This window comes from Hemitrygon akajei, unplaced genomic scaffold, assembly GCF_048418815.1.
Source record: "Hemitrygon akajei unplaced genomic scaffold, sHemAka1.3 Scf000037, whole genome shotgun sequence".
In the NCBI taxonomy this organism is placed as follows: Eukaryota; Metazoa; Chordata; class Chondrichthyes; order Myliobatiformes; family Dasyatidae; genus Hemitrygon; species Hemitrygon akajei.
Genome location: NW_027331923.1, coordinates 4,800,309 through 4,826,706, shown reverse-complemented (window position 1 = coordinate 4,826,706; position 26,398 = coordinate 4,800,309). Strand labels below are relative to the sequence as shown.

Below are 26,398 nucleotides of genomic sequence, written 5' to 3'. Positions count from 1 at the left end.
TAATGCGTTAGTTTGATAAATCAGAACATCATCAGCAAATAAGCTAATCTTATATTCCTCCAGATTAACTCTGAAACCCATAATATCTGAGTCAGTTCTAATTAATTCAGCTAACAAGTTCTATCGCCAACACAAGTAAAGCAGGTGATAATGGTCAACCTTGTCTAGTTGACCTTGTTAATTGAAATTATGTTGAAATTTGGCCATTTGTCACCACTTTAGCTTTGGGGTTAGTATTTAAGGTTTTAATCCATTTTATAAAAGATACTCCTAATCCATATTTTTCCAAAACCTTAGATAAAAAATCCCATTGCAATCTATCAAATGCTTTTTCTGCATCCAAAGCAACTGCTACACTCAATTCTTCCTTCTTTTGTGCCAAATGAATTATGCTAAGTAACCGAGTTACATTATCTGCCGACTGTCTATTTTTAATAAATCCTGTTTGGTCCATGTGTATTAATTTTGGTAAGTATTTAGATAATCTGTTAGATAGAATCTTTACTATTATTTTATAATCCGTGTTCAACAAAGAAATACGTCTCTATGATGTTGGTTTGAAAAGATCTCTGTCTTTTTTGGCAATACTATTAAAATAGCTGTCGAAAAAGATTTTGGAAGTTTATGCCTTCTTTCCGCTTGGTGTATTAGCTCCATAAAAGGAGGAATTAATAAATCTTTAAACTTTTTGTAAAGTTCAGGCGGAAAACCATCTTCTCCTGGAGATTTATTACTCTGAAGTGATCCTAGAGCTTCTTCGACCTCTTTTAAAGTAAAAGGCACATCTAATCCCTTCTGTTCTTCCAAATTCAATTTTGGGAGAGTTATTTGTGATAAAAACCTTTCTATCTCAACAATATCATTCTGTGATTCTGATTGATACAATTCAGAATAAAAAAAATTAAAAGTTTATAAAGGTTTATAAATAATTTTATTTACACTCGTTCTAATTGCATTTATCGTTTTGGAAGCCTGGTCTGTTTTTAACTGCCAAGCAAGAATCTTGTGTGATCTTTCACCTGTTCATAATATCTCTGTTTAGTTCTCGTAATTGCTTTTTTCTGTTCGGTATGTCTGAAGTGTATTATATTGTAGTTTCTTATTAACAAGTTGTCTTTGTTTTTCTTCTGTCATATATCTTTGAGATTCTTTTTCTAATTTTGTAATCTCTTTTTCCAATTGATCTATTTCTACCATATATTCCTTCTTAATTTTAGAAGTATAACTTATTATCTGGCCTCTCAAATATGCCTTCATCGCTTCCCATAATATAAATTTATCATTAACTGAATGTGAGTTTGTATCTAAAAAACTTGAATCTGTTTTTTTCATAAAATCACAAAAATCTTGACGTTTTAATAATATTGAATTAAATCTCCATCTGTAAATCGATTCCTCCTTATCCATCATTATCATTGTCATTATCAAGAGGGAATGATCTGACAATATTCTTGCTTTATATTCCATATTTTTCACTCTGTCTTGAATATTCGCTGATATTAAGAAAAAAACTATCCTTGAATAAGTTTTATGTCTATTTGAATAAAATGAATAATCTCTTTCTTTTGGGTTAATTCTTCTCCAGTTATCAATCAAATTTAAATCTTTCATCAATAATAAAGTTAATTTTGCTACTTTTGGTTTTGTAACAACCTTTGCTGACCTATCTAAAACTGGGTCTGGACAAAAGTTAAATTCTCCGCCTATTAATATTTTATCATGTGTGTCAGCCAAATTCAAAAAAGCCTCCTGTATAAATTTTACATCGTTTTCATTTGGTGCATAAATATTCATAAGAGTCCATAGTTCTGAAAAGATTTGACAATTTATAATTACATATCTTCCCGCAGAATCAATTAGTACATTTTGTATTTTAATTGGTAAAGTTTTGTTGACCAAAATTGCAACTCCCCTCGCTTTTGAAGTAAATGAAGCTGCTATAACATTTCCGACCCAATCTCTCTTTAATTTCTGATGTTCTATCTCTGTTAAATGTGCTTCTTGTATAAAAGCTATATCTATTTTCATTTTCTTAATGTATGTTAAAATTCTTTTTCTTTTCATCAGTCCATTAAGCCCATTAGCATTAAGACTTTAAAAAATCAGGAAATTAGTCATTATTTTTAATGTGGTTACTCCGGCCTATAATCATACATAATATTTCAACTCTCATAGTACCTTGGGGAATTATTTTAAAATTCTCCATGTTGCTATGTGTCTCCCCTCCGATCATCCAGGCAAAGAAAGAAAGATAAAAGAAAAATAAAACCCCTGGTAATTTTGTGAATAAAAAAAAACACAACATTACCCCCCTCCGTTGTGCGGGTCATGGCAAACGCCATGATTACACACGTGAATCCCATAGCGATCGATCCGAAGTTCCCCCAGCTCCCCCGTAACATGAAAAAAGTATATATAAGAAAAAATATCACTACTCTCGATTAATATTTCTCAAATTTTAACCTGTATCATATAATTAAAAGTATATTTAAATATTCTTCTGTCCTTAATGTCCATCAACTCACTTCAGTGTCCCTGTCTTCATCTTTAATCTGTTTCACTTTTAAATCTTTACTGTGACTAGCGAATATTTGGGAGTTCTTGTGCAAACTCCTCTGCACCCCGATGATCAGTAAAAATCTTCTTTTTCCGTCATCCAAAAAAATTATCAGTGTTGCTGGGTGGCGCAATAGAAATTTATAACCCTTTTCCCATAAAACATTTTTCGCTGGCTTAAATTTCTTCTTTCTCTTCAAAAGGTCATAACTTATATCAGGATAGAAAAGAACTGCTTTCCCTTCTATCATCAATGGCTCATTTTTCTTTCTGGCATATTGGGCAGCTGCCTTCAAGATCTTTTCTTTATCTTGATATCTTAAGCATTTTATCAAGATTGGTCGTGGGTTTTGATCTTAAAGCTCTGTGGACCCTTTCGATTTCAATCAACTGGGTTCCCTCTTCCATTTCCAAATTTTCCGGGATCCATTTTTCAAAACATTTTATTGGATCCTCTCCTTCTATCCCTTCTTTTAAGACCAACAATTTTAATATTATTTCCTCTACTAAAATTTTCAAGCACGTCTATTTTTTCCAACAGTCGTTTTCTTTCTGATGTCCAGGCAAGAGTATTATCCTCCATTTTCTTCACATTCTCAATAGTGTCTCCCGTTATTTCTTCCAGGTTTTTAACTTTCTTGTCCATTTTCTCCTGTTTTTTTCACCATTTTATCAAACATAGCCTTCATATTTTTAATATCTTCTTGTATTATTTTTAATATTTTAATTTCTTTTAATTCATGCATTATTTGCACCAAAGAAGGAACTCTTATGTGTCCAGAATATCTCCCACCTCCAATCTCTTCCTGTTGTTCTTCTTTTACATGTTCATCTTCATCTGTATGTTCCAGAGAATCCGAATCCACCACGGCTTCATTGTCACTTCCGCTTCCAATCGTAGCTGGGATTTGTAGTTCAATGTGCTAATGTTTGCACATGCCCTTTCCGGCGCGCACGCGTAGTTCCTATTGTTCCTTCTTGGAGACGATTGATGCTGCGGGCGTTTTCTGTTCTGTGTCGCCGGATTGAGATGCACTTGAGTCCGAGGCTTCTTCATGGTGGCCGGCTCCTTGTACTATCTTCAAAGTAATAGTTTTCTTCTTTGTCTATTTAGGAGGCATATCTAAGGAAAATCCTGAGTAGTTTAGACGTAGTTTTTAGGAAATATTTACTAACTTTTCTTCACTTAAACATTAATTTATTAGTTTTTTTTACGGGAGAGCTGGATATCTGCGTCTCGATCCCACGTCATCACGTGACGTCCCCCCCCCCCCCCACAAACAATTTGTGTTTGATACTCCGCTTTAAATATACTCAATTATTTGGCCTCCACAGTTGCCTGTGGCAGATTCACTATCCTGTGGATAAAGGAATTCCTCCTCATCTCTGTCCTAAATGGACATCCCTATAGTCGGAGGTTGTGCTTACCGTTCTCGACCCACCCACATCCTCCCAACATCAACTCTCTCCAGACAGGTGTCAGAGAGATCTGGCAAGACCCTTCATCAGGACCTTTGTAGCTTGGATTACCAGCATCTACAGATTTTCTCCTGTTTGATTATTAAAGCAGAAGTTAATAAGTAAACTTCTTGATTAGTCAGATTCTCAAAAGTTATGGGGAGGAGGCGGGAGAATAGGGTTGAGAGGGATAATAAATCAGCCATTCTTCTAAACTCCGGTGAGTACAGGCCCAGAAACATCAAACACTCCTCATATGTTAACTCTTCCATTCCCGGAATTATTTTTGTGAATCTTCTGGACCCCCTCCAATGCCAGTACATGTTTTCCGATAGAAGGGACCCAAAACTGCTCACAATACTCCAAGTGTGGTCTGACCAATGCCTTATTAAAACCTCAGAATTACATCCTTGCTCTTGTACTCTAATCCTCTCGAAATGAAAGCAAACATTGAGTTTGCCAGTTTTACCACTGACACAAACTGCAAGTTAACCTTCAGGGAATCCTGCACAAGGACACCCATGTCCCTTTGCACCTCTGATTTTTGAATTTCGCCCTGTTTACAGAATTGTCTATGTCTTTATTCCTTTGACCAAAGTTGTACCTGCTTAAGTTTGTACCTGCCAAACTCTACCTGTGCTACAAGATCCTTATTACGTCTACTGGTGCATTCAAATAAGACCATAAGACAAAACAGCAGAAGCCGGCCATTCGGCCCTTCGAATCTGCTCCACCATTTAATCATGAGCTGATCCATTCTCCCATTTATTCCCACTCCCCCACCTTCTCACCATGACCGTTGATGCCCTGGCTACTCACATACCTATCAATCTCTGTCTTAAATACACCCAATGACTTGGCTTCCACTGCGCAAGAAATTCACAGATTCACCACCCTCTGGCTAAAAAAACTTTCTTCGCATCTCCGTTCTGAATGGGCGCCCTTCAATCCTTCAGACATGCTCTCTCGTACTAGACTCCCCCACCATGGGAAACAACTTTGCCACATCCACTCTGTCCATGCCTTTTAACATTCGGCATGTTTCTGTGAGGTTCCCCCTCCTTCTTCTAAACTCCAAGGAGTACAGTCCAAGAGCGGTCAAATGTTCCACATATCTTAACCCTCTCATTCCAGGAATCATTCTAGTGAATCTTCTCTGAACCCTCTCCAATGTCAGAACATCCTTTCTTAAATAAGGAGCCCAAAACTGCACACAATATTCCAAGTGAGGTCTTACCAGTGCCTTATCAAGCATAAACATCACATCCCTGCTCCTATACTCTATTCCTCTAGAAATGAATGCCAACATTGCATTCACCTTCTTCACCACCGACTCAACCTGGAGGTTAACCTTAAGGGTATCCTGCACGAGCACTCCCAACTCCCATTGCACCTCAGAACTTTGAATTCTCTCTCCATTTAAATAATAGTCTGCCCGTTTATTTCTTCTAACAACGTGCATGACCGTACACTTTTCAACATTGTATTTCATTTGCCACTTCTTTGACCATTCTCCTAATCTAGCCATCTTTCTGCAGACTCCCTGTTCCCTCAGCACTACCGTCCCCTCCACCTATCTTTGTATCGTCAGCAAACTTAGCCACAATGCCATCTATTCCATAATCCAAATCGTTGATGTACAACGTAAAAAGAAGCGGCCCCAACACGGACCCCTGTGGAACACCACTGGTAACCAGCAGCCAACCAGAATGGGATCCTTTATTCCCACTCTCTGTTTCCTGTCAATCAGCCAACCCTCTATCCACATATGTAACTTTCCAGTAATTCCATGGGCTCTTATCTTGTTTAGCAGCCTCATGTGTGGCACCTGGTCAAAGGCCTTCTGAAAATCCAAATACACAACATCCACTGCATCTCCCTTGTCTAGCCTACTTGTAATCTCCTCAAAAAATTTCAATGGGTTTGTCAGGCAGGATTTTCCTTTAAGGAAACCATACTGAGTTCTGCCTATCTTGTCATATGCCTCCAGGTACTCGGTAACCTCATCCTTGACAATTGACTCCAACAACTTCCCAACCACCGATGTCAAGCTAACAGGTCTATAATTTACTTTTTGCTTTCTTGCCCCTTTCTTAAATACCAGAGTGGCATTTACAATCTTCCACTCCTCCGGAACCATGCCAGAGTCTATTGACTTTTGAAAGATCATTGCTAATGCCTCCGCAATCTCCACAGCTACTTCCTTCAAAACACAAGGGTGTATTCCATCTGGTCCTGGAGATTTATCTACCCTTAGACTATTCAGCTTCCTGAGTACTTTCTCTGTCGTAATTGTGACTGCTCACACTTCTCTTCCCTGACACCCTTGAGTGTCCAGTGTACTGCTGATATCTTCCTCAGTGAGGACTGATGCAAATATTCATTCAGTTCCTCAGCCATCTCCTTATCTCCCATTACAATTTCTCCAGCATCATTTTTATCGGTCCTATATCCACTCTCACCCGTTTTTTATTCTTTATATACTTGAAAAGCTTTTAGTATCTTCTTTGATATTATTCGCTAGCTTCCTTTCATAGTTCATCTTTTCCCTCTTAATGGCCTTCTTAGTTTCCTTTTGTAAGCTTTTAAAAACTTCCCAATCCTCTGTCTTCCCACTAATTTTTGTTTCCTTGAATGCCCTCTCCTTTGCTTTTACTTTGGCTTTCACTTCTCTTGTCAGCCAGGGTCGGATCCTTTTTCCATTCGAAAATTTCTTCTTTTTTGGAATATATCTGTCTTGCACCTTCCTCACTTCTCGCATAAACTCCAGCCACTGCTGCGCTGCCGTCCTCCCGCTAGTGTCCCTTTCCAGTCAAATTTGGCCAGTTCCTCTCTCGTGCCATTGTAACTTCCTTTACTCCACTGCAATACCGACACATCGGATTTCGGCTTCTCTTTCTCAAATTTCACAGTGAACTCAATCATGTTACGATCACTGCCTCCTAACGGTTCCTTCACCTCAATCTCTCTAATCACCTCTGGGTCATTACACAATATCCAATCCAGTAGCTCTGATCTGGTGGGCTCAACAACAAGCTGTTCTGAAAAACCATCTCGTAGTCATTCTACAAATTCTCTGTCTTGAGATCCAGTGTCGACCTGATTTTCCCAATCCACTTGCATGTTAAAATCCCCCACAATTATCATAACACTGCCCTTCTGGCAAAACTTTTCTATTTCCTGTTGTAATTTGTAGTCCACCTCAGTGCAGCTGTTAGGAGGCCTGTAGATAACAGCCATCAGGGTCCTTTTACCCCTGTTATTTCTTAGCTCAACCCAGAAAGATTCTGCACCTTTCATCCTATGTCACCTCTTTCTAATGATTTAATATCATTTCCATGCCACCCCCTCTGCCTACTTGCCTATCCTTCCAATACACCGTGTATCCTTGGACGTTCAGCTCTCAGAGACATGCATCCTTTAGCCACGTCTCAGTGATGGCCACAAAGTTATACCTGCCAATCTGTAGCTGTACGACAAGATCATCCACCTTATTCCTTATGCTGTGTGTATTTAAGTATAACACCTTAAGTCCAGTATTTGGTCCTTTTTGTTTTGATTGCACTGCAACTCATCCCAGTGGCTGCAAATTTGCCCTATCACGTGCCTGTCCTTCCTGACATCTTTACTGCTCACTATCTTAGATTTATTTCTGTTTTCCCCCTCCTCCATTCTATCATTCCGGTTTACCATCCCCCTGCCAAATTAGTTTAAACCCTCCCTAACAGCTCTATTAAACATTCCCGCTATGGTTAAGGTGTAACCCGTCCTTTTTGAACAGTTAATACTTCCCCCTAAAGAGATCCCAATGATCCAAGAATCTGAAGCCCTGCCCCCTTCACCAGTCTCTCAGCCACGCATTCATCAGCCTGATCCTACTATTCTTGCCCTCGCTAGCACGTGGCACAGGTAGCAATCCTGAGATTATTACCCTGGAGGTCCTGCTTCTCAGCTTCCTTCCGGAAATCTCTCTTCAGGACCTTCTCCCTTTTCCTCTCTATGTCATTGGTACCAACATGTACCAAGACAGCTGGCTGCTCGCCCTCTCCCTTCAGAATATTCTGGACCTGATCCGAGACATCCCGTACCCTGGCACCTGGGAGGCAGCACACCATGCGGGTATCTCTACCAGGCTCACAGAATCTCCTGTCTGTTCCCCTGACTATGGAATCCCCTATGACTACCGGATTCCTCTTCCCCTCCTTCCCTCCTGCACAACAGCGCCAGGCTCAGTGCCAGAGACCCGGTCACCGTGGCCGTCCCCTGTCAAGTCATCCCCCTCAACAGCATCCGAAACGATATACTTGTTGCTGAGGGGGGCAGCCACAGGGGTGCTCTCCACTATCCGGGCATTTCCCTTCCCTCGCCTGACAGTCACCCAGTTTTCTGACCCCTGTAGCCTAGGGATGACTACCTCCCTGTAGCTCCTGTCTATCACCTCTTCATTTTCTCTAATAAGCAGTAGGTCATCAAGCTGCAGCTCCAGATCCCTAACACGGTCTCCGAGGAGCTGCATCTCGGTTCGCCTGGCGAAGATGTGGCTATCAGGGAGGCTGGAGGTCTCCCAGGATTCCCACATCTGACACCCTGAACAAAGCACTAACCCTGCAGACATGCTAGCTAATTCTACAGGAATGAAACAAAGAAAGATAGGTCTACTCACACACTTACTTCGCCAAGCACACGAACTTTTTAAACTGTTAGCTAATGTGCCCTGCTTTTCCCCCGTCCGTCCGGGCCGATTTGCCAAGGGGAGAAAAAGAGAAAAAGAAAAAGCCTCACTCTCGGCTCTTCCCGTTACCGCCTAAGCCCGTTGAGACAAAGCCCTACACTCTGCTGCCACCCACTCCGCTGCCCGCTGTATAGGGTGGTCATCTTTTCAAACTCTCCACGCTGCCCTGCGCAGTCTCGTCGTTCTTGTACGCAAAGTTTTTTTAAAAACTACATTCCTTCAGAATTTAGCTCCCACACCGCCCTTCTTGTCCCAATCTAAAAAACACCTTCAGTCCTGTATTCATCAGCCTATTCCATACTGTCTACATGAAATTCAGCAAGGCCTTTGATGTCGATGATAGACCACACTTGGAGCATTGTCTGCATTTCCGGTTCCCGAATATGGGGAGGATGTCATTACACTGGACAGGAGGCTTCAGGAGGATGTTACCAGGACTGGGGGCTTGGGTCAAAAGCAGAGAGTGGATAAGCTTGGGCTATTCAGCTGTAGTGTAGGATGTTCAGGTATGACCCCTTATCAAGGTAATTAATTCATAAGGAGCTTAAATAACGTTTCTTTTTACAAGAAATGGGAGTACAGAACCAGAGGCCTCGGATTGAAAGTGAGACGGGAAATTTTTCTGAGTGGTCTATCGGGTAACATTCTCATAGAGAGTGAGGTTGGTAAATGGAATTTGCCCTCGGACGCTGTAGAAACAGGTAAAAATAAACTATTTTAAAATAAATTTGGGCAGGTACACAGATGGGAAATGGTTAGAGGGATGGTGGGGGGAGCAAACACACACAAATGGGCCATGCTCAAGAAGACATCTTAGTCTTGCAGATTGATGAAGTGGGCCGTGCGTTCAACATCTGTTAAACCCTCCCAGATCATCCTCCTGAGTAATCTCACCCCGGAGTCTGTCTGTGAAGTGTTGATGTGACGTCACGTCAGAGGGCAGCGCAGTGCCACAGAACAGACAGACTGGGTAAGGATGGCAGATTTCAATCCTAAATGGAAATTTGTGCCTATTTCTGTGGCCGTGTGTCACACTTGATTGAGTTGTTTAAATGAATAAATGACTGTCTCTGAAGAGATTGGTTTCCAGGTTACTGAGGGAAATAACAATGTACATTGCTGAGGCTCCTTCAATGTACATTGAAGGCCAATCCTTCCTGTGTATGTGGGTGAGGGAGCTTTGCCAGGCCGGTTATGCTGTGTGTGCTTCTCCCGAGATGAAATCTTGACCCATGTCAATGCTTGTTGGTGTGTCTGAGCTCATTCTCTCAATGCTTCAATGTAGTGGTCTGATAACCATAAGACATAGGAGCAGAATTAGGCCATTTGCCTATCGAGTCTGCTCCACCATTCAATCATGGCTGATCCTTATTTTCCCTCCTCAGCCCCTTTACCTGGCCTTCTCCCCGTAACATTTGATGCTGTGTCCAATCTAGAACCTATCAAGCTCTGCCTTAAATACACACAACAACGTTCCACAAATTCAACAGCCGCTGGCTCATATTTCTTCGCATCTGTTTAAAATAGACCCCCCCTCTATCTTGAGGCTGTGCCCTCTTGTCCTAAACTCCACCACCATGGGAAACATCCTTTCCACATCTACTCTGTCTAGGACTTTCAACATTCGAAAGGTTTCAATGAGATCCCCCCTCATCTTTCTAAATTCCAGCGAGTACAGACACAGAGCTATCAAACGTTCCTCATATGATAACCCTATCATTCCTGGAATCATCCTTATGAAATGAACCTTCTGCAATGCCAGCACACCTTTTCTTAGAATAGGAGCCCAAAATTGTACACAATACTCAAGGTGAGGCTTCACCATTGCCTTATAAAGCCTCAGCATCACATCCCTGCTCTTGGATTGAATGCTATCTAAACCCCTTGAATTGAATACTAATGTTGGATTTGCCTTCCTCACCACTGACTCTACCTGCAAGTTAACCTTTAGTGTGTTCTGTAGAATGACTGCTAAGTACATTTTCATCTCAGCTTTTTGGGTTTACTCCCCATTTGAAAAAAAAAAATCTGCACATTATTTCTACGACCACAGTGCATGGCCATGCATTTCCAACTTTGTATATCACTTGCCACTTCCCTTCCCATTCTCCTCATTCAAGTCCTTGTCCAGCCTAACTGTTTCCTCAACACTACCTCCACCAATCTTCGTATCATCTGCAAACTTGGAAACAAAGCCATCTATTCTAGGACAAGAGGGCATGACTTCAGGATTGAAGGACGTCCTTTTAGAACTGAGATGCGGAGAAATTACTTTAGTCAGTGTGTGGAAAATCTGTGGAATTTGTTGCCACAAGCGGCTGTTAAGGCCAAGTCATATTTAAGGCAGAGATAGATAGGTTCTTGATTAGCCAGGTCATCAAAGGGTATAGGGTGAAAGCAGGGGAGTGGGGATGACCAGAAGAATTGGATCTGCTCATGACTGAATGGTGGAGCAGACTCGATGGGCCGAATGGCCTATTTCTGCTCCTATATCTTATGGTCTATTACATCAGCTAAATCGTGCGGAACACGAGTCACTGGCAGCCAACCAGAAAAGGATCCCTTTACTCTCATTCGCTGTTTCCTACCAATCAGCCAATGTTCTAATCATGCCTGTAACTTTTATGTAATAACATGGCCTCTTAACCTGATTACCACCTTCATGTGTGGCACCTTGTCAAAGGCCTTCCGAGATTCCAAATATACAACATCCACGGCATCTCCTTTATCTATCCTGCTTGTAATCTCCTCAAAGAATCCCAACAGATTTGTCAGGCAGGATATTCCCTTAACGAGCCATGCTGACTTGTCCTATCTTGTCCAGTGTCACCAAGTATTCCATAACCTTATACTTAACAATTGACTCCAATTTCTTCCCAACCACAGAGGTGAGGCTAACTGTCTATAATTTCCTTTCTGCAGCCTTCCTCCTTCCTTAAAGAGTTAAGTGACATTTGCCATTTTCCAGTCCTTTGGCACCATGCCAGGGTCCAATGATTTTTGAAAGATCATTTGAAATGCCTCCAAAATGTCTACCACAACCTCTTTCAGAACACTAGGGTGCAGTTCATCTGGTCTGGGTGACTTATGTACCTTTAAGTCTTTCAGCTTTTTGAGCACCTTCTCCCTTGTTATAGCAACTGCACTCACTTCTCTTCCCTCACACCCTTCAACATCTGGCACAGTGCCAGTGTCTTCCGCAGTGAAGACTGATGCAAAATATTTGGTTTATCTGCCATCTCTTTATCCCGCGTTATTATATATCCGGCCTCATTTTCTAGCGGTCCTATATCCACTCTCATCTCTGTTTTATTTTTTTACAATACTTGAAAAACAATTTGATATTGTTTGCTAACTTGTTTTACAAAGACAGGTGTGTAAAAAGGGCCTGAAGGATCTTTGTAGACCAGAGTCACCCCAACCACAAACTGTACCAGTTGCTACCATCCGGGATACGGTACCGCAGCATAAAAGCCAGGAGCAACAGGCTCCAGGACAGCTTCTTCAACCAGGCCATCAGACTGATTAACTTGTGTGGAAACAACAATATTTCTATGTTATATGAACTAGCCTGTTGTACATATTATTCATTATAAATTACTATAAATTGCACATTGCACTTTTAGGTGGAGACATAACTTAACGATTTTTACTCCTCATGTAAGGATGTAAGTAATAAAGTCAATTCAATTCAAATCAATTTATTGTTTATTTTTCCCCTCCCAATCATTCTTTTAGTTCCTCTCTGTAGATATTTAAAAGCTTCCCAATCCTCTGTCTTCCTACTAATTTTTGTTTTGTTGTATGCCCTCTCTTTTGCCTTTACATTAACTTGTCTTCCCTTGTCAGCCACGGTTTATATTTTGCCATTTGAGTATTTATTTATTTTTGGAATACATCTATCCTTCACCTTCCTCATTTCCCCAGAAACTGACACCATTTCTGCTCTGCTCTCATCCCTGCCAGCATCTCCTTCCAATTTTCTTTGGCCAACTCCTCTCTCAGACCACTGGAATTTATTTTACTCCTCTGAAATACTACAACGTCAAGACTTTACTTTCTCCTTATCAAATTTCAAGTTGAACTCAGTCACGTTGTGAGCACTGCTTCCTAAGGTTTCTTTTAACTACTCACCTCTGGTTCAATACATAACACCCAATCCAGTAGAGCTATTCCCCGAGTAGGCTCAACGACAAACTGCTCTAGAAAGTCATCACATTGCATTCAACAAACTCACTCTCTTGAGATCCTTTACCAAACTGATTTTCCCAATTGCCCTGCATGTTGAAATCTCCCATGATGATCATAACATTGTCCTTTTCATCAGCCTTTTCTATTTCCAGTTGTAATCTGTGGGCCTCAACCCATTGACTGTTGGGAGGCCTGTATATGACAGCTGTCAGTGTCATTTTTACTTTTGCAGTTCCTTACCTCAACCCACAAGATTCAACATCTTCCAATCCTATGTCACATCTTGCTGCTGATTTACCAGCAGATCCACGTCACCCCCTCACCCGACCTTGCTTCCTCCGATACATTGTGTAACCTTGAACATTCAGCTCCCAACTACAACCGTCCTTCAGCCACGATTCCGTGATGGCCACAACATCACACCTGACAATCGGTAATAGTGCAACAAGATCATCCACCTTATTTCCCATACTCCATGCATTGAGATATAACAATTTATGTACTGTATCTGCTACCCTTTTTAATTCTGCATCCCTAATGCACTGATACTCACCTTGCTGGCTGTAATTTTCCCCTCGCATCTGTCCGCCATATCTGACAGTCTGACTGCACGCAATCTTTGCATTTTTACCATCAGTCCTCTCCCTTCAATCCAGTTCCAACCGCCCCCCCACCACCACCAAATTAGTTTAAATCCTACCCAAAAGCTCTATGAAACCTCTCTCACCGAGAATATTGTTCTCCCTCGGGTCGAGGTGCAACCCATCCCTTCTGAGCAGGTCATTCCTCCACCAGAAGAGATCCCGATGATCCAAGAACCTGAATCCTTGTCCCCAGCACCATCTTCTCAGCCATGGTTTATCTGCCAATTATCCTGTTTCTACCCTCACCAGCACGTGGCACAGGCAGCAATCCAGAAATTACAACCCTGGGGGTGCTGCTTCTGAGCTTTCTACCAAGCTCTCCAAATTCTTTTCAGGACCTCTTTGTTTTTACTTCCTATGTAATTGGTCCCAAAATGCAACAAGTTATCTGGCTGTTTTCCCTCCCTCTCTAAATGCTGCAGACACGATCGGAGACATCCCTGACCCTGGCACCTAGGAGGCAACATACCATTCGGGTGTCCAATTCACGTCCATACATTCTCCTGTCTGTCTCCTGACAATTGAATCCCCTGTCACTACTGCTCCCCTCTTCTCCCTCTAACAACAGTGAGAGTTGTGGTTCCAGAAGGGGGAAGACCTGCGTCAGTCAGAGTCTGCACTCAAAGGGCACAGAGGACTTATGTATTTTCCTGACAATCCCCGTCACCACACTGATACCCGCTTTTATTCCCTACAATATCATCAAAACAGTATTAACTTCCCAGCTCCTGTGGTCGATCCAAACTCATGTCCTGGTGTGTTAGTGCAGTGTGCCTGGGATCAGGACACAGTGGTTCATTTGCCAGTCCCATGTATTGTTTGTATTGTGACCCTGTGCTGGTGTGTTCAGGGGTCTGACATCTCCAGCTGACCATGTGACAGTGATGCCTCCCAGTGGGTGGGGTTGATGTGGAATAAACTTCAGTTCCCCTTCAGTCCATTATCACAGCCAATCTTTGCTTCAGCTTATAAATTAATTGTGTTTCATGAATAAGTAAAAATGAATCTTTGTAGTTTTACCTCGGTTAATGGCATCAAGTGTTTCTCTCAGCACTGTGTACAACAAATAGAAGCGATCGAATTTTTCAACCGGTAGGGCCTCATCTGTCACTGACAATTCCTGGACATCGTCACTGATTCTGTAAATATTAAACTGCTGGTGATAAACTGGAATTTTGAACTATTTTACAAATCCATACAGGGTTTCAGTAAAGAGCATGTCCTACCTCCTGTTTCGATGAGCTTCCTCCTGAAATAAATAAAACACAAATCTTATTCGACTTGGACTTACTGTCCACATCATGAATTTAATCCAAATCATTACAAGGTGTTGAAAATTCCCACTCCCACAGTCACAAACACACACCAGCAATACAGAACCACGGGGTAAATGACAGGGAAAGTTTCTGAAATTCAGACCATTACTGAGAGGATGAAACTTACAGGAAAGACAGGACAGGCTGTGCATTACCATCTGGATATGACGTCAGGCTGATAGGATGGAGGAATTTAAGATCAGTGATGTATGTGATTGTATGCGGGTGGAGGAAGTACCTCATTATGGCGAACTCGAGAGGACACAGGTGCTTGGAAGTAGTACGGAGGAGATGTTGGGTAAGTGTTTTGGGAAGGGTGGAATAAGCTGCCAGCAATGACGGTGGAGGTGGATGCGATAGGGTCTTTCACAAGACTCCCACACAGGTACATGGAGCTTAGAAAAATAGAGAGCTATGGCTTACTCGGTAATTTCTAAAGTGAGTAGATGTTTGGCACAGAACTGTGGGCCAAAGAGACTGTATTGTGCTGTAGGTTTTCTTTGTTTCTATGTTTCTATTTATGGGGAGACCTTCAGTCAAAAATAAAATGCCAGGTGGTTTTTAATAAATCCCACAAGAAATTTAGTGAAGAGGATGTGGAACTCAGTGCCACATGAGTGGTTGAAGTGGAAAAGCAGAGATTGAATGTAATGGGGAGGCTGGATAAACACGTGAGGGACCAGGGAGTTCGGAGCATTGTTGCTGGGTGCGGTGAGGAGGTGACAGGAGGCTTGTGGCCGAGGGGAAATTGATAGAAGATGGACCAAATGGCCTGCTCATGACGGAGAATGGGACACAATCCCATGTAAAACTAATTCGAAAAAGTAGAGACAGTGAAAGTTTCTGTAATCTGATGGAAACCGGATATGGAGGATAAGTCTGATGTGTGGGTCACATTCTTTGTTCTCACTAATTCACAGAGAGACCCTCACACCCACCGCACCAGACACACTCACAGCCTGTGACTGGAACTGGGAGTTAATGTGAGTTTTAGAGGATATTTAATGTGGTAATTAAGGAAACGGTCAGCAGCTCTGTGTTATGATCAGAGTAAATCATTTCAGAAAAGATTGCATTCTGTCCTGGGATGTACAGAAGTTGTGGAAGTCATGTTTTGGGACAACAACCCTGAATAGTTGCATCAATTGTCTGGTGAGAAACAGTTTACTGCCATTTGTAAATGCTGTTTGTAGGAGCAACACGTCTGTTTTCTGTCTGCATTGTATTCTGTGTTATGTGTTTATTACGATAACCAGTCACGTGAGTGGGGACGTGGTAAAACCGAAGGGAATAAGTTACGTATTTGTACTTTGTTCTGGGCTGTTTTGATCCTGGGACTGGCAAATGCCATATCTTTTGTTGAACGATTTCTTGCAGTTTAATTTACGATTAATTATGCCGAAATTCCATTGCTTAAATATTGTATGTTGCCGATAAAGGATCGAATATCTATCTCCGATATTTAGAATGTCATTAGCGGAGTGATTGGAGGTTCATAATGCGAGGAGAACTCTCTGTGTGAGGACACCAGCAGTGGCAATTGATTTGGTAGAATTGGCCTCTGTGCTGTGTTCATTTCAAATATACCACTGTTCATTTAGTTCAATTTGACAGAAATAAATTGAAATGTAATCCCTCACCTTGAGAAACATCACACTGTCTTTTTGATCCATCTGTTCCTTTAACTTAGTGATTTCCTCTTGAATAATCCTTATATTCTCTTGAATCTTAAGAAGATTTTTCTCCATTGGGTTGAGAATCCTCTTCTCTTCTTCCCTGAGATCCCTGAGTAAGCTCTGCTCTTTCTCAATGATAATCTGGCGCAGTTCAGCAAACTGGGATGTGATGTGGGTCTGAACGCTGTGTGACTGTTTCTGTCGAATGAAAGGTGAAGATTAGTTTACTGCATTGCTGTGTTGTATTTCCTTACGACATTAAAGTGACCATTCAGTCCATTCAGGTCCATACTACTTCTGAGACATTCCCATCAACCCCTTTCCCTCACATTTTCCTGAAACCTATTCTCCCTCAATGACCCATTAACTCCCACCTGATTCACATACACCCTCCACCACCTTCACAGGGTTAATTGTAGTTAACCATTCATCCAGTATGTCCTTGGGATGTGTCTGAAACTGTCATGGTCACAGGGAGAGCATGCAAACTCCACACAGACAGCAGCAGAGGTCAGAATCGGACCCAGGTCACTGGAGCTGCGATACTCGCTATTCTGCATTACATGGAGCAAAACTCGACAGTAATATCAGAAATTCCGCTCAGGAAGCCTCACCTGAACTCCGGAAATTTTCTCTTTCTGTTGCTGCTCCTTTTCCTGGAAGTCTGATTTCTTTTTTGTGAGAGTGTCTAAGGAAGATTTTAGCTGATCCTGGAAGTCAGAGAGTGAAGGAAATAGAAACAAAGATGCATCAAAAGAAACAGGTGATCAAACCCGATTATCACACAAAATGCCGGAGGAACTCAGTGAGTCAGGCAGCATCTATTCAGGGCAAATAAACAGACAGTGTTTCGGGATGAGACACTTCATTAGGACTGGGAAGGAATGGGACAGAAGCCAGAATAAAAAGGTTGGAAATGAGAACCAGCTGACAGGTGACGGGTGAGACAACGTGAGGGGGAACGTGGGGGAGGGTGATGAAGTGAGAAGCTGAGAGGGGACAGGTGGAAGAGGTAAAGAGTTGGAGAAGAAGGAATGTAATACGAGAGAACAATCGACCATGGAAGAAACGGGAGGAACTGGGCTGTTTGTGGCCCTGAATGGTGACGAGGGAGGAGGTTAGGAGTCAGGTGTAGCACTTGTCCCGCTTGCAGGTGTCGGTGCCAGGAGGGAGATCAGTGGGGAGGAGCGAGTGGATCAGGGCGATACAGGACGGGGAGCGATCCTTATAGAGAGCGGAGAATTCCGGGGTGCGGAGTTGGGTTGTGGGACGGAGAGATGCTAGAATCCCGTTGGAGATGGCGGAAGTTGCAGAGAATGAGGTGTTAGTTATGGGGACTCGTGTGATGGTACGTAGGAGAAAGGAAATGTGTTAAGTATTAAATTAATGTTAGTTTTACCGTGTAGATTTTAACAGCTTCTTTAATCGGCATGAAGCGGTGCTCTCTGTGTTCCTGCGCGTCTCTACAGATCACACAGATCAGTGTCTTGTCCGTTTCACAAAACAGCTTCAGTTCTTCCTCATGTTCCTCGCAGTGACGTTTACTTTCCTTCCCTTTCGGGTTCAGGTTTAGATTTCGAAATTTTTCAGCCAGATTTGCTAAGGCCCGATTCATCCTGAGGGTGCGGTCAGCAAACACCTCTCTACATTCCGGGCAGGAGTTTCTCTCCTCCCTTTCCCAACACCGTGTGATACAAGAGCGACAGAAGTTGTGTCCGCACTCCAGTGATACCGGATCGGTGAAGAAATCCAGGCAGACGGGACAAATTACCTCCTCGCTCAAACTCTCGACCGGTCCTGTCGAAGCCATGTTAACTCCAGCACTTCCTGATTCAGAATGCTTTCACTTTCAGGGAGCTGCTGATCCCCTGCAGTACCGCGATTGTCCACTACGCGCGCAGCAGACTCAGGGAATGAACATGGTTTTGCTGGATGTGATCAGTGGAAATTCTGGCCATTTCTATGTTTAGTGTGGGATCAAAAACACATTAAACAGGCAACAGATAAGAAAACGCGGCCATGGACTGTCTAAGCCCGGCTACGAGCGGAGGACGGTCGGCCGTATGGCTACCAACCCATCTCTTAAAAACCCAGTGCGACAAAAACGTCAGCTGAATCTCCAAAGGCCTCATCCCTGCGGTTGGAAGGACCTTCCCCTGGAAGACGATTGAAGTCCTGCGCTGAAAGGAGAAGCCATGTGTCCCCCCTGGGGTGGTTCACTACTACAATAACTGTGAGGCTTCCTCAGCCAACCCCGGCCAATCCCTGTCCAGTGTAGGGGATCGCTGTAGTTCCAATGGTGTCCCTGTAGTCTGGAATGTGTCTGTTGGCAGCATTCCTGTACGACAGGGGATCCCAAACTTTTTTTTTTATGCCAAAGACCAATACCAGTAACCGTGGACCCCAGGTTGGGAACCCCTGCTCTCCGGACATCTCGGTGTGATGGCAGGCCAACAAGTTTCGAGCGTCTTTCCCCGAGTTGATGATCTTCCAGCAGCACTCGCTGTCCGTTTTCCTGCGCGTCCTGGGAACAGCCCGAGGATCAGTGAGCCTTCTGTCACGCAGCTGCTGTGGCACAGGCCCTTGCATCTTTCTCCACATATCTTAGCCAGCCCACAGTCCGCAAAGAGGAGAGTGACCGTCTCGTCTCTACTGCAGTAATCTCGGGGCAGCGCGCTGTGGGAGTGATCTCCGGACATGCAGCAAGGATCAGACTGGGAGGGGCCCTCTCGCTGCCAGACAGGTGAGATCTTGGTGCCTGTTTGTGAGATCTGGTGATGAGGCATTCTGCCAGATGGTCTGGGCTGTCTGCTCAGGGAACCACTCCACTGTCTCCGTCCAGTCCTTCTCCTGCAGTAACTGCAGGACAGTCCGTGCTGACCACTGTCTGGTGTTCTTGTGGTCAAAGCTGCTGGTCTGAAAGAACTGTCACCAATTTCATTAACACAAGGTTCACATGGAGAAGCTTCCTGATTGAGACAGACACAGTCTCACAGGGTATTTACAGGGTAGGGGCAGGAATGAAGTTTCTCCTGGCTGGGCAGTGGAACCGGGGATCACAGACTCAAAATCCGAGGTCACCTCAGCAGGACTGAGATGAGGAGAAATTTCCCCACCCACAGTGCAGTGAATATTTGGAGTTTTCTCCACAGGTTTTCTAAATTAAACCGACATATTTAGGGGCTCGGCGATGTTGGGAACGTTGCAGGAAAGTGGTGCTGAGGGCAAAGATCAGCCATGTTCTGAGTGAGGGACAGAACAGCGCAACGGGCCGAATGGCAACGTCTGTTCCTGTTTCTTATTTTCTAAATCACGAGGTTACCTTTGCGCCTTGTTCTCCCTTGGCCTTCAGCCTGTCGGATTGCACAGGGGAGCGGTGAGAGCTCCGGAGATCCATCAGCAGCCGCTGCGATTATTTCATGTTCCTGTTATTTATCCTGTTTCTCCATATTTGCATTTACACAGTTTGTTACCTTCAGCACTCTGGCTGATCTTTCACTGCCTGCTTCTGTTGTGGTTACTATTCTATACTTTTTCTAAGTATGTCCGCAGGAAAATGCTTCTCGGGGTTGTATGTGGTGACTTATCTGGACTCTGAAAATAAAATTTATTTTGAAATTTGAGTTTCGGGAAACTTGCTTTAATTCTGGGAACAAACTGTGACTGACATCTCCAGCTCCCAGCAGCAGCCCGGCCTCAGACACACTCACAGCCAATCAGCGATCACCGTTGGGATAAGGATGCTCTCATTGGCTGAGGGGTGTCAGTGGGCGGGACGCTGAGCGCCCGGCCGGGCCTGTGTTTGGAACCGGGACCGAGTGAGCCCGGAGACCGGGAGCTGAGCCTCGGGTTTCGGCTGCACCACCGGCGGGTCGTGAATCCTTTCGAAGGCAGAGCTGAAGAGACCGGCGGAGATTCCGTGAGATGTTTCAGCTACACGGAGGCGCCCGGCCTTTCCCCGCCGAGGATCGGGGCCTGTTGTCTGGAGTTGTCTCCCAGACCCGTCCCTTCCTGCTGGGAGACGGGAGCTGCCCCGCAGCGGCTGCCGATGGATCTCCGGAGCTCTCACCGCTCCCCTGTGCAATCCGAACGGCTGAAAACCAAGGGAGAACAAGGCGCAAAGGTAAACTCGTGCTTTAGAAAATAAGAAACAGGAGCATGTCTGGCCACTCGGCCCGTTGCGCCTATTCCACCCTTTCCTCAGAATAGTCCTTTCTTTTTAAATCTTTTTATTGATTTTAAACAAACACAAAAATGAAACATGAATACAAAGAGCTTGAGAGTACGTAATTAATAGGTGAAGGTATAAATACAAATAGATGATAATAACCTCCGAAACTCATAGTGGTTACAAAAAATGGAGAAAATAAGAAATCCTCCCCCCAAAAAAATGAAAAAATCCTAACCAACATGGGCCTTTGCATTATGTCAATTATACACAGTAGCGTCAATAACTCCGCACCTCCATCCAAATAATTAAGGACAATAAAAGTAAGGTTTAGGAAAAGTCAGTTTAGCTCATATGAAAATGTTGAATAAATGGTCTCCAAGTTTCTTCATATTTAACTGAAGGGTCAAAGACAACAGTTGTAATTTTTTCTAAACTCGAACAAGAAATAGTTTGAGAAAACCACTGAAATATAGTTGGAGGATTAATTTCTTTCCAGTTCAATAGGATAGATCTTCTAGCCATTAATGTAACAAATGCAATCTTCCGCCAGGCTGGCGGGGGATAAAAGACTATTATCCACCATTGGTAAACCGGAAATTGCAGTAATAGGATGCGGTTGCAATTTGATATTCAGAACTGTTGAAATAATACCAAAAATATCTTTCCAATAATTTTGCAAACGGGGGCAAGACCAGAACATGTGGGTCAATGAAGCGACTTCAGAATGACATCTGTCACAGGTTGGATTAACATAAGAATAAAATTGAGCGAGTTTATCCTTGGACATGTGAGCCCTATGAACAACCTTAAATTGTATTAGGCATGTTCAGCACAAATAGAAGAAGAATTGACTAATTGTAAAATTTTCTCCCACTGCTCTGTGGGTATAAGACAGTGAAGTTCTTTTTCCCATTCCTTCTTAATTATTTCTGATACTCCTGGCTGTATTTTCATGATCATATGATAAATGATGGCTACTTAACCCTTCTGGCAAGGATTCAGAGCTAGAATTTTTTCTGTAATGTCCTTTGGACATAATTTCAGAAAATATAACATTCAAGAAATTTCTAACTTGCAAGTATCTAAAAAAATGAGTTTTAGGCTGTATAGCTGTTCAAAGGACATAAAACTGTTATCTAAAAATAGATGACGAAAACATGTTATACCTTTTGTTTTCCATAACACAAAGGCTTGGTCGATAAAAGAGGGCTGGAAAAAGAAGTTAGATATAATAGGGCTTGATTATTCAAGCAAAAGAATTTACGAAATTGAAACCATATTCTTAATGTATGTTGAACTATAGGATTAGTTATTTGTTTATTCGGTTTAGATAAAGCAAAAGGAAGCGAAGATCCTAAAATAGAAAACAATGAGAAGTCTTGTACAGATTTACACTCCAAATTTACCCATTCTGGGCAAGGTACTATGACCGATTCTTGTGTCCAAAATATTAAATACTGAATATTAACTGCCCAATAGTAAAATCTCAGGTTTGGCAAAGCAAAACCACCTTCTTTCTTAGGCTTCTGTAAATATTTTTTACTTAATCTCGGATTTTTACTCTGCCACACACACGAGGATATTTTGGAGTCAATAATATCAAAAAAAGATTTAGGAATATAAATTGGTAATGCTTGGAATAAATATAAAAATTTGGGTAATACTATCATCTTGATACTATTAATTCGACCAACCAATGACAGAGATAATGGGGACCACCTGGTAACAAGTTGCTTCATTTGTTCAATTAAAGGTAAAAAATTAACTTAAAATTACCAAGAAACATAAGGGTTTATTTAAATACCCAAATAAGTAAAATGATCTGTGACAACTTTAAATGGTAAGTGTTTATAAATTGGAACTTGCATATTTAATGGAAATAATTCACTCTTATTAAAATTCAGTTTGTTGCCAGAAAAGCTACTAAACTGAGCAAGCAAGGATGAAATATCAGGAATAGATCTCTCAGGGTCAGATATGTATAGTAACAAATCATCAGCATATAATGATAACTTATAAGTCCCTTACCCACGGGTAATACCAAAAATATTAGGTGATTCATGAATGGCAACGGCTAAAGGTTCCAAAGCAATGTCAAATAATAGAGGACTTAAAGGACAGCCTTGCCTCGTACCACAGGACAACTGAAAAAAAGGAAATCTTTGATTATTGGTAAGAACTGAAGCAAAAGGATTATAATAGACTAATTTAATCCATGATATAAATTTCAAGCTAAAATTAAAATTCTGCAACGTATTAAATAAATATGGCCATTCAACTCTATCGAATGCTTTTTCAGCATCTAAGGAAATGATATTCTGGTATTTTAGATGAAGAAGTATAAATTATATTAATAAATTTTCTAATGTTAAAAGATGAATCACAGTTTTTAATAAATCCGGTCTGATCTTCAAAGATAATTTGAGGTAATACATTTTCTAATCTAGTGGGCAAAATTCTGGTAAAAATCTTAGAATCCGCATTCAGCAAGGATATTGGCCGATAGGATGCACATTCAGTGGGGTCTTTATCTTTTTTAAGAATTGTAGAAATGGAGGCATCTTAAAAAGATTGTGGTTATTTACCTACGGTTAACGCATCTTTAAAAATTTTACAAAGCCAAGGAGCAAGTATAGAAGAAAAGGATTTAAAAAATTTTATATGCAACCTCTCGGGCAGGGACAGGGAGTGGGTTCCCCTTTCCAGACCCCGCCCGGGGACTTGTGCCACTCCTCAGGGTTATATATGGAACCTCTCGGACAGGGACAGGGATTGGGTTCCCCTTTCCAGACCCCGCCCGGGGACTTGTGCCACTCCTCAGGGTTATATAGGAAACCTCTCGGGCAGGGACAGGTAGTGGGTTCCCTTTTCCAGACCCTGCCCGGGGACTTGTGCCACTCCTCAGGGTTATATATGGAACCTCTCGGGCAGGGACAGGGAGTGGGTTCCCCTTTCCAGACCCTGCCCGGGGACTTGTGCCACTCCTCAGGGTTATATATGGAACCTGTCGGGCAGGGACAGGGAGTGGGTTCCCCTTTCCAGACCCTGCCCGGGGACTTGTGCCACTCCTCAGGGTTATATATGGAACCTCTCGTACAGGGACAGGGAGTGGGTTCCCCTTTCCAGACCCCGCCCGGGGACTTGTGCCACTCCTCAGGGTTATATAGGAAACCTCTCGGGCAGGGACAGGTAGTGGGTTCCCTTTTCCAGACCCTGCCCGGGGACGTGCCACTCCTCAGGGTTATATATGGAACCTCTCGGGCAGGAACATGGAGTGGGTTCCCCTTTCCAGACCCTAACCGGGGACATGTGCCACTCCTCAGGGTTATATATGGAACCTCTCGGACAGGGACAGGGAGTGGGTTCCCGTTTCCAGACCCTGCCCGGGGACTTGTGCCACTCCTCAGAGTTATATATGGAACCTCTCGGACAGGGACATGGAGTGGGTTCCCCTTTCCAGACCCTGCCCGGGGACTTGTGCCACTCCTCAGGGTTATATCTGGAACCTCTCAGACAGGGACATGGAGTGGGTTCCCCTTTCCAGACCCTGCCTGGGGACTTGTGCCACCCCTCAGGGTTATATATGGAACCTCTCAGGCAGGGACAGGGAGTGGGTTCCCCTTTCCAGACCCTGCCCGGGGACTTGTGCCACTCCTCAGGGTTATATGTGGAACCTCTCGGACAGGGACAGGGAGTGGGTTCCCCTTTCCAGACCCTTCCCGGGGACTTGTAAACACTCCTCAGGGTTATATATGGAACCTCTCAGACAGGGACAGGGAGTGGGTTCCCGTTTCCCAGGCAGACGCCTGAAGGTGACCGGGAGCCACCAGAGGGGCTGATGTAATACAAGCCATGGCACGGTGGGTCACTGAGGAAAGGGAACCCATTTGAATGACAGCCCGACTGCATGCGGATTTTGGTGAATTTACCCTATAACTACAGAAAAAAGGAGAATCCCTTGCCTACTTTATAGCTCCTTTTAAGGATACGTGAGAGTCCAATGCCGGCAAACCCCTGGACAGATCAGTATGTCCAGTTGGCCGTGCAGACTTTTCTAAACTGTATCAGACACAATCCTGCCCACTCGTTTAAGTTAACTAATCTCAATTCGCTGCGTCAGACCTGGCCCCGGGTGACATAAATTCTGATGAATATGGAGCGCAATTGACTCTTTAGAGGGACTGGGGGTAGTGAGGAGATGGAGTACGGGTCCTGACAAAGAAACCAGATCGGGTGGCAGGATCGTTCGGACGGTGCAGATGAAGAGGACACTTGGCTAAGGACAGAAACGGGGTTTGTAGAAAAAGGGAACATTGGGCCAGAGATTGTCGCATTGCAATCACAGACAAGAATAATAAGAAGCAGGAAGAGAGACTGGATGATAGTGATACTCGACAGAGTACCACATTTACTCTCCACAATCCCTTTGGTCCCGGATAGGGCAGGCCAGAGGGGACGGATCACAGTAATACTCGACAGAGTACCACATTTACTCTCCAAAATGCCTTTGGTCCCGGATAGGGCAGGCCAGAGGGGACGGATCACAGTGATACTCGACAGAGTACCACATTTACTCTCCACAATCCCTTTGGTTCCGGATAGGGCAGGCCAGAGGGGACGGATCACAGTGATACGACAGAGTACCACATTTACTCTCCACAATCCCTTTGGTCCCGGATAGGGCAGGCCAGAGGGGACGGATCACAGTGATACTCGACAGAGTACCACATTTACTCTCAACAATCCCTTTGGTCCCGGATAGGGCAGGCCAGAGTGGACGGATCACAGTGATACGACAGAGTACCACATTTACTCTCCACAATCCCTTTGGTCCCTGATAGGGCAGGCCAGAGGGGACAGATCACAGTGATACTCGACAGAGTACCACATTTACTCTCCACAATCCCTTTGGTCCCGGATAGGACAGACCAGAGGGGACGGATCACAGTGATACTCAACAGAGTACCTCATTTACTCTCCACAATCCCTTTGGTCCCGGATAGGACAGGCCAGAGGGGACAGATCACTGTGATACTCGACAGAGTACCACATTTACACTCCACAATCCCTTTGGTCCCGGATAGGGCAGGCCAGAGGGGACGGATCACAGTGATACTCGACAGAGTACCACATTTACTCTCCACAATCCCTTTGGTCCCGGATCGGGCAGGCCAGAGGGGACGGATCACAGTGATACTCGACAGAGTACCACATTTACTCTCCACAATCCCTTTGGTCCCGGATAGGGCAGGCCAGAGGGGAGTGATCACAGTGATACTCGACAGAGTACCACATTTACTCTCCACAATCCCTTTGGTCCCGGATAGGGCAGGCCAGAGGGGACGGATCACAGTGATACTCGACAGAGTACCACATTTACTCTCCACAATCCCTTTCGTCCCGGATAGGACAGGCCAGAGGGGACAGATCAGAGTGATACTCGACAGAGTACCACATTTACTCTCCACAATCCCTTTTGTCCCGGATAGGACAGGCCAGAGGGGACGGATCACAGTGATACTCGACAGAGTACCTCATTTACTCTCCACAATCCCTTTGTTCCCGGATAGGACAGGCCAGATGGGACGGATCACAGTGATACTCGACAGAGTACCACATTTACTCTCAACAATCGCTTTGGTCCCGGATAGGGC

General features: G+C 43.5%; 1 protein-coding gene across 1 annotated transcript in view; it reads left to right on the top strand.

Annotated features, from left to right (window-relative positions):
• Positions 1-26,398, top strand: part of LOC140720159 (uncharacterized) — a 47,882-nt gene that overhangs the window by 17,001 nt on the left and 4,483 nt on the right. The window contains exons 2-3 of the mRNA XM_073035043.1: positions 3,408-3,453; positions 20,332-20,696. Coding sequence (XP_072891144.1) covers positions 3,408-3,453; positions 20,332-20,696 — 411 coding nt within the window. The remainder of the gene's footprint in view (positions 1-3,407; positions 3,454-20,331; positions 20,697-26,398) is intronic.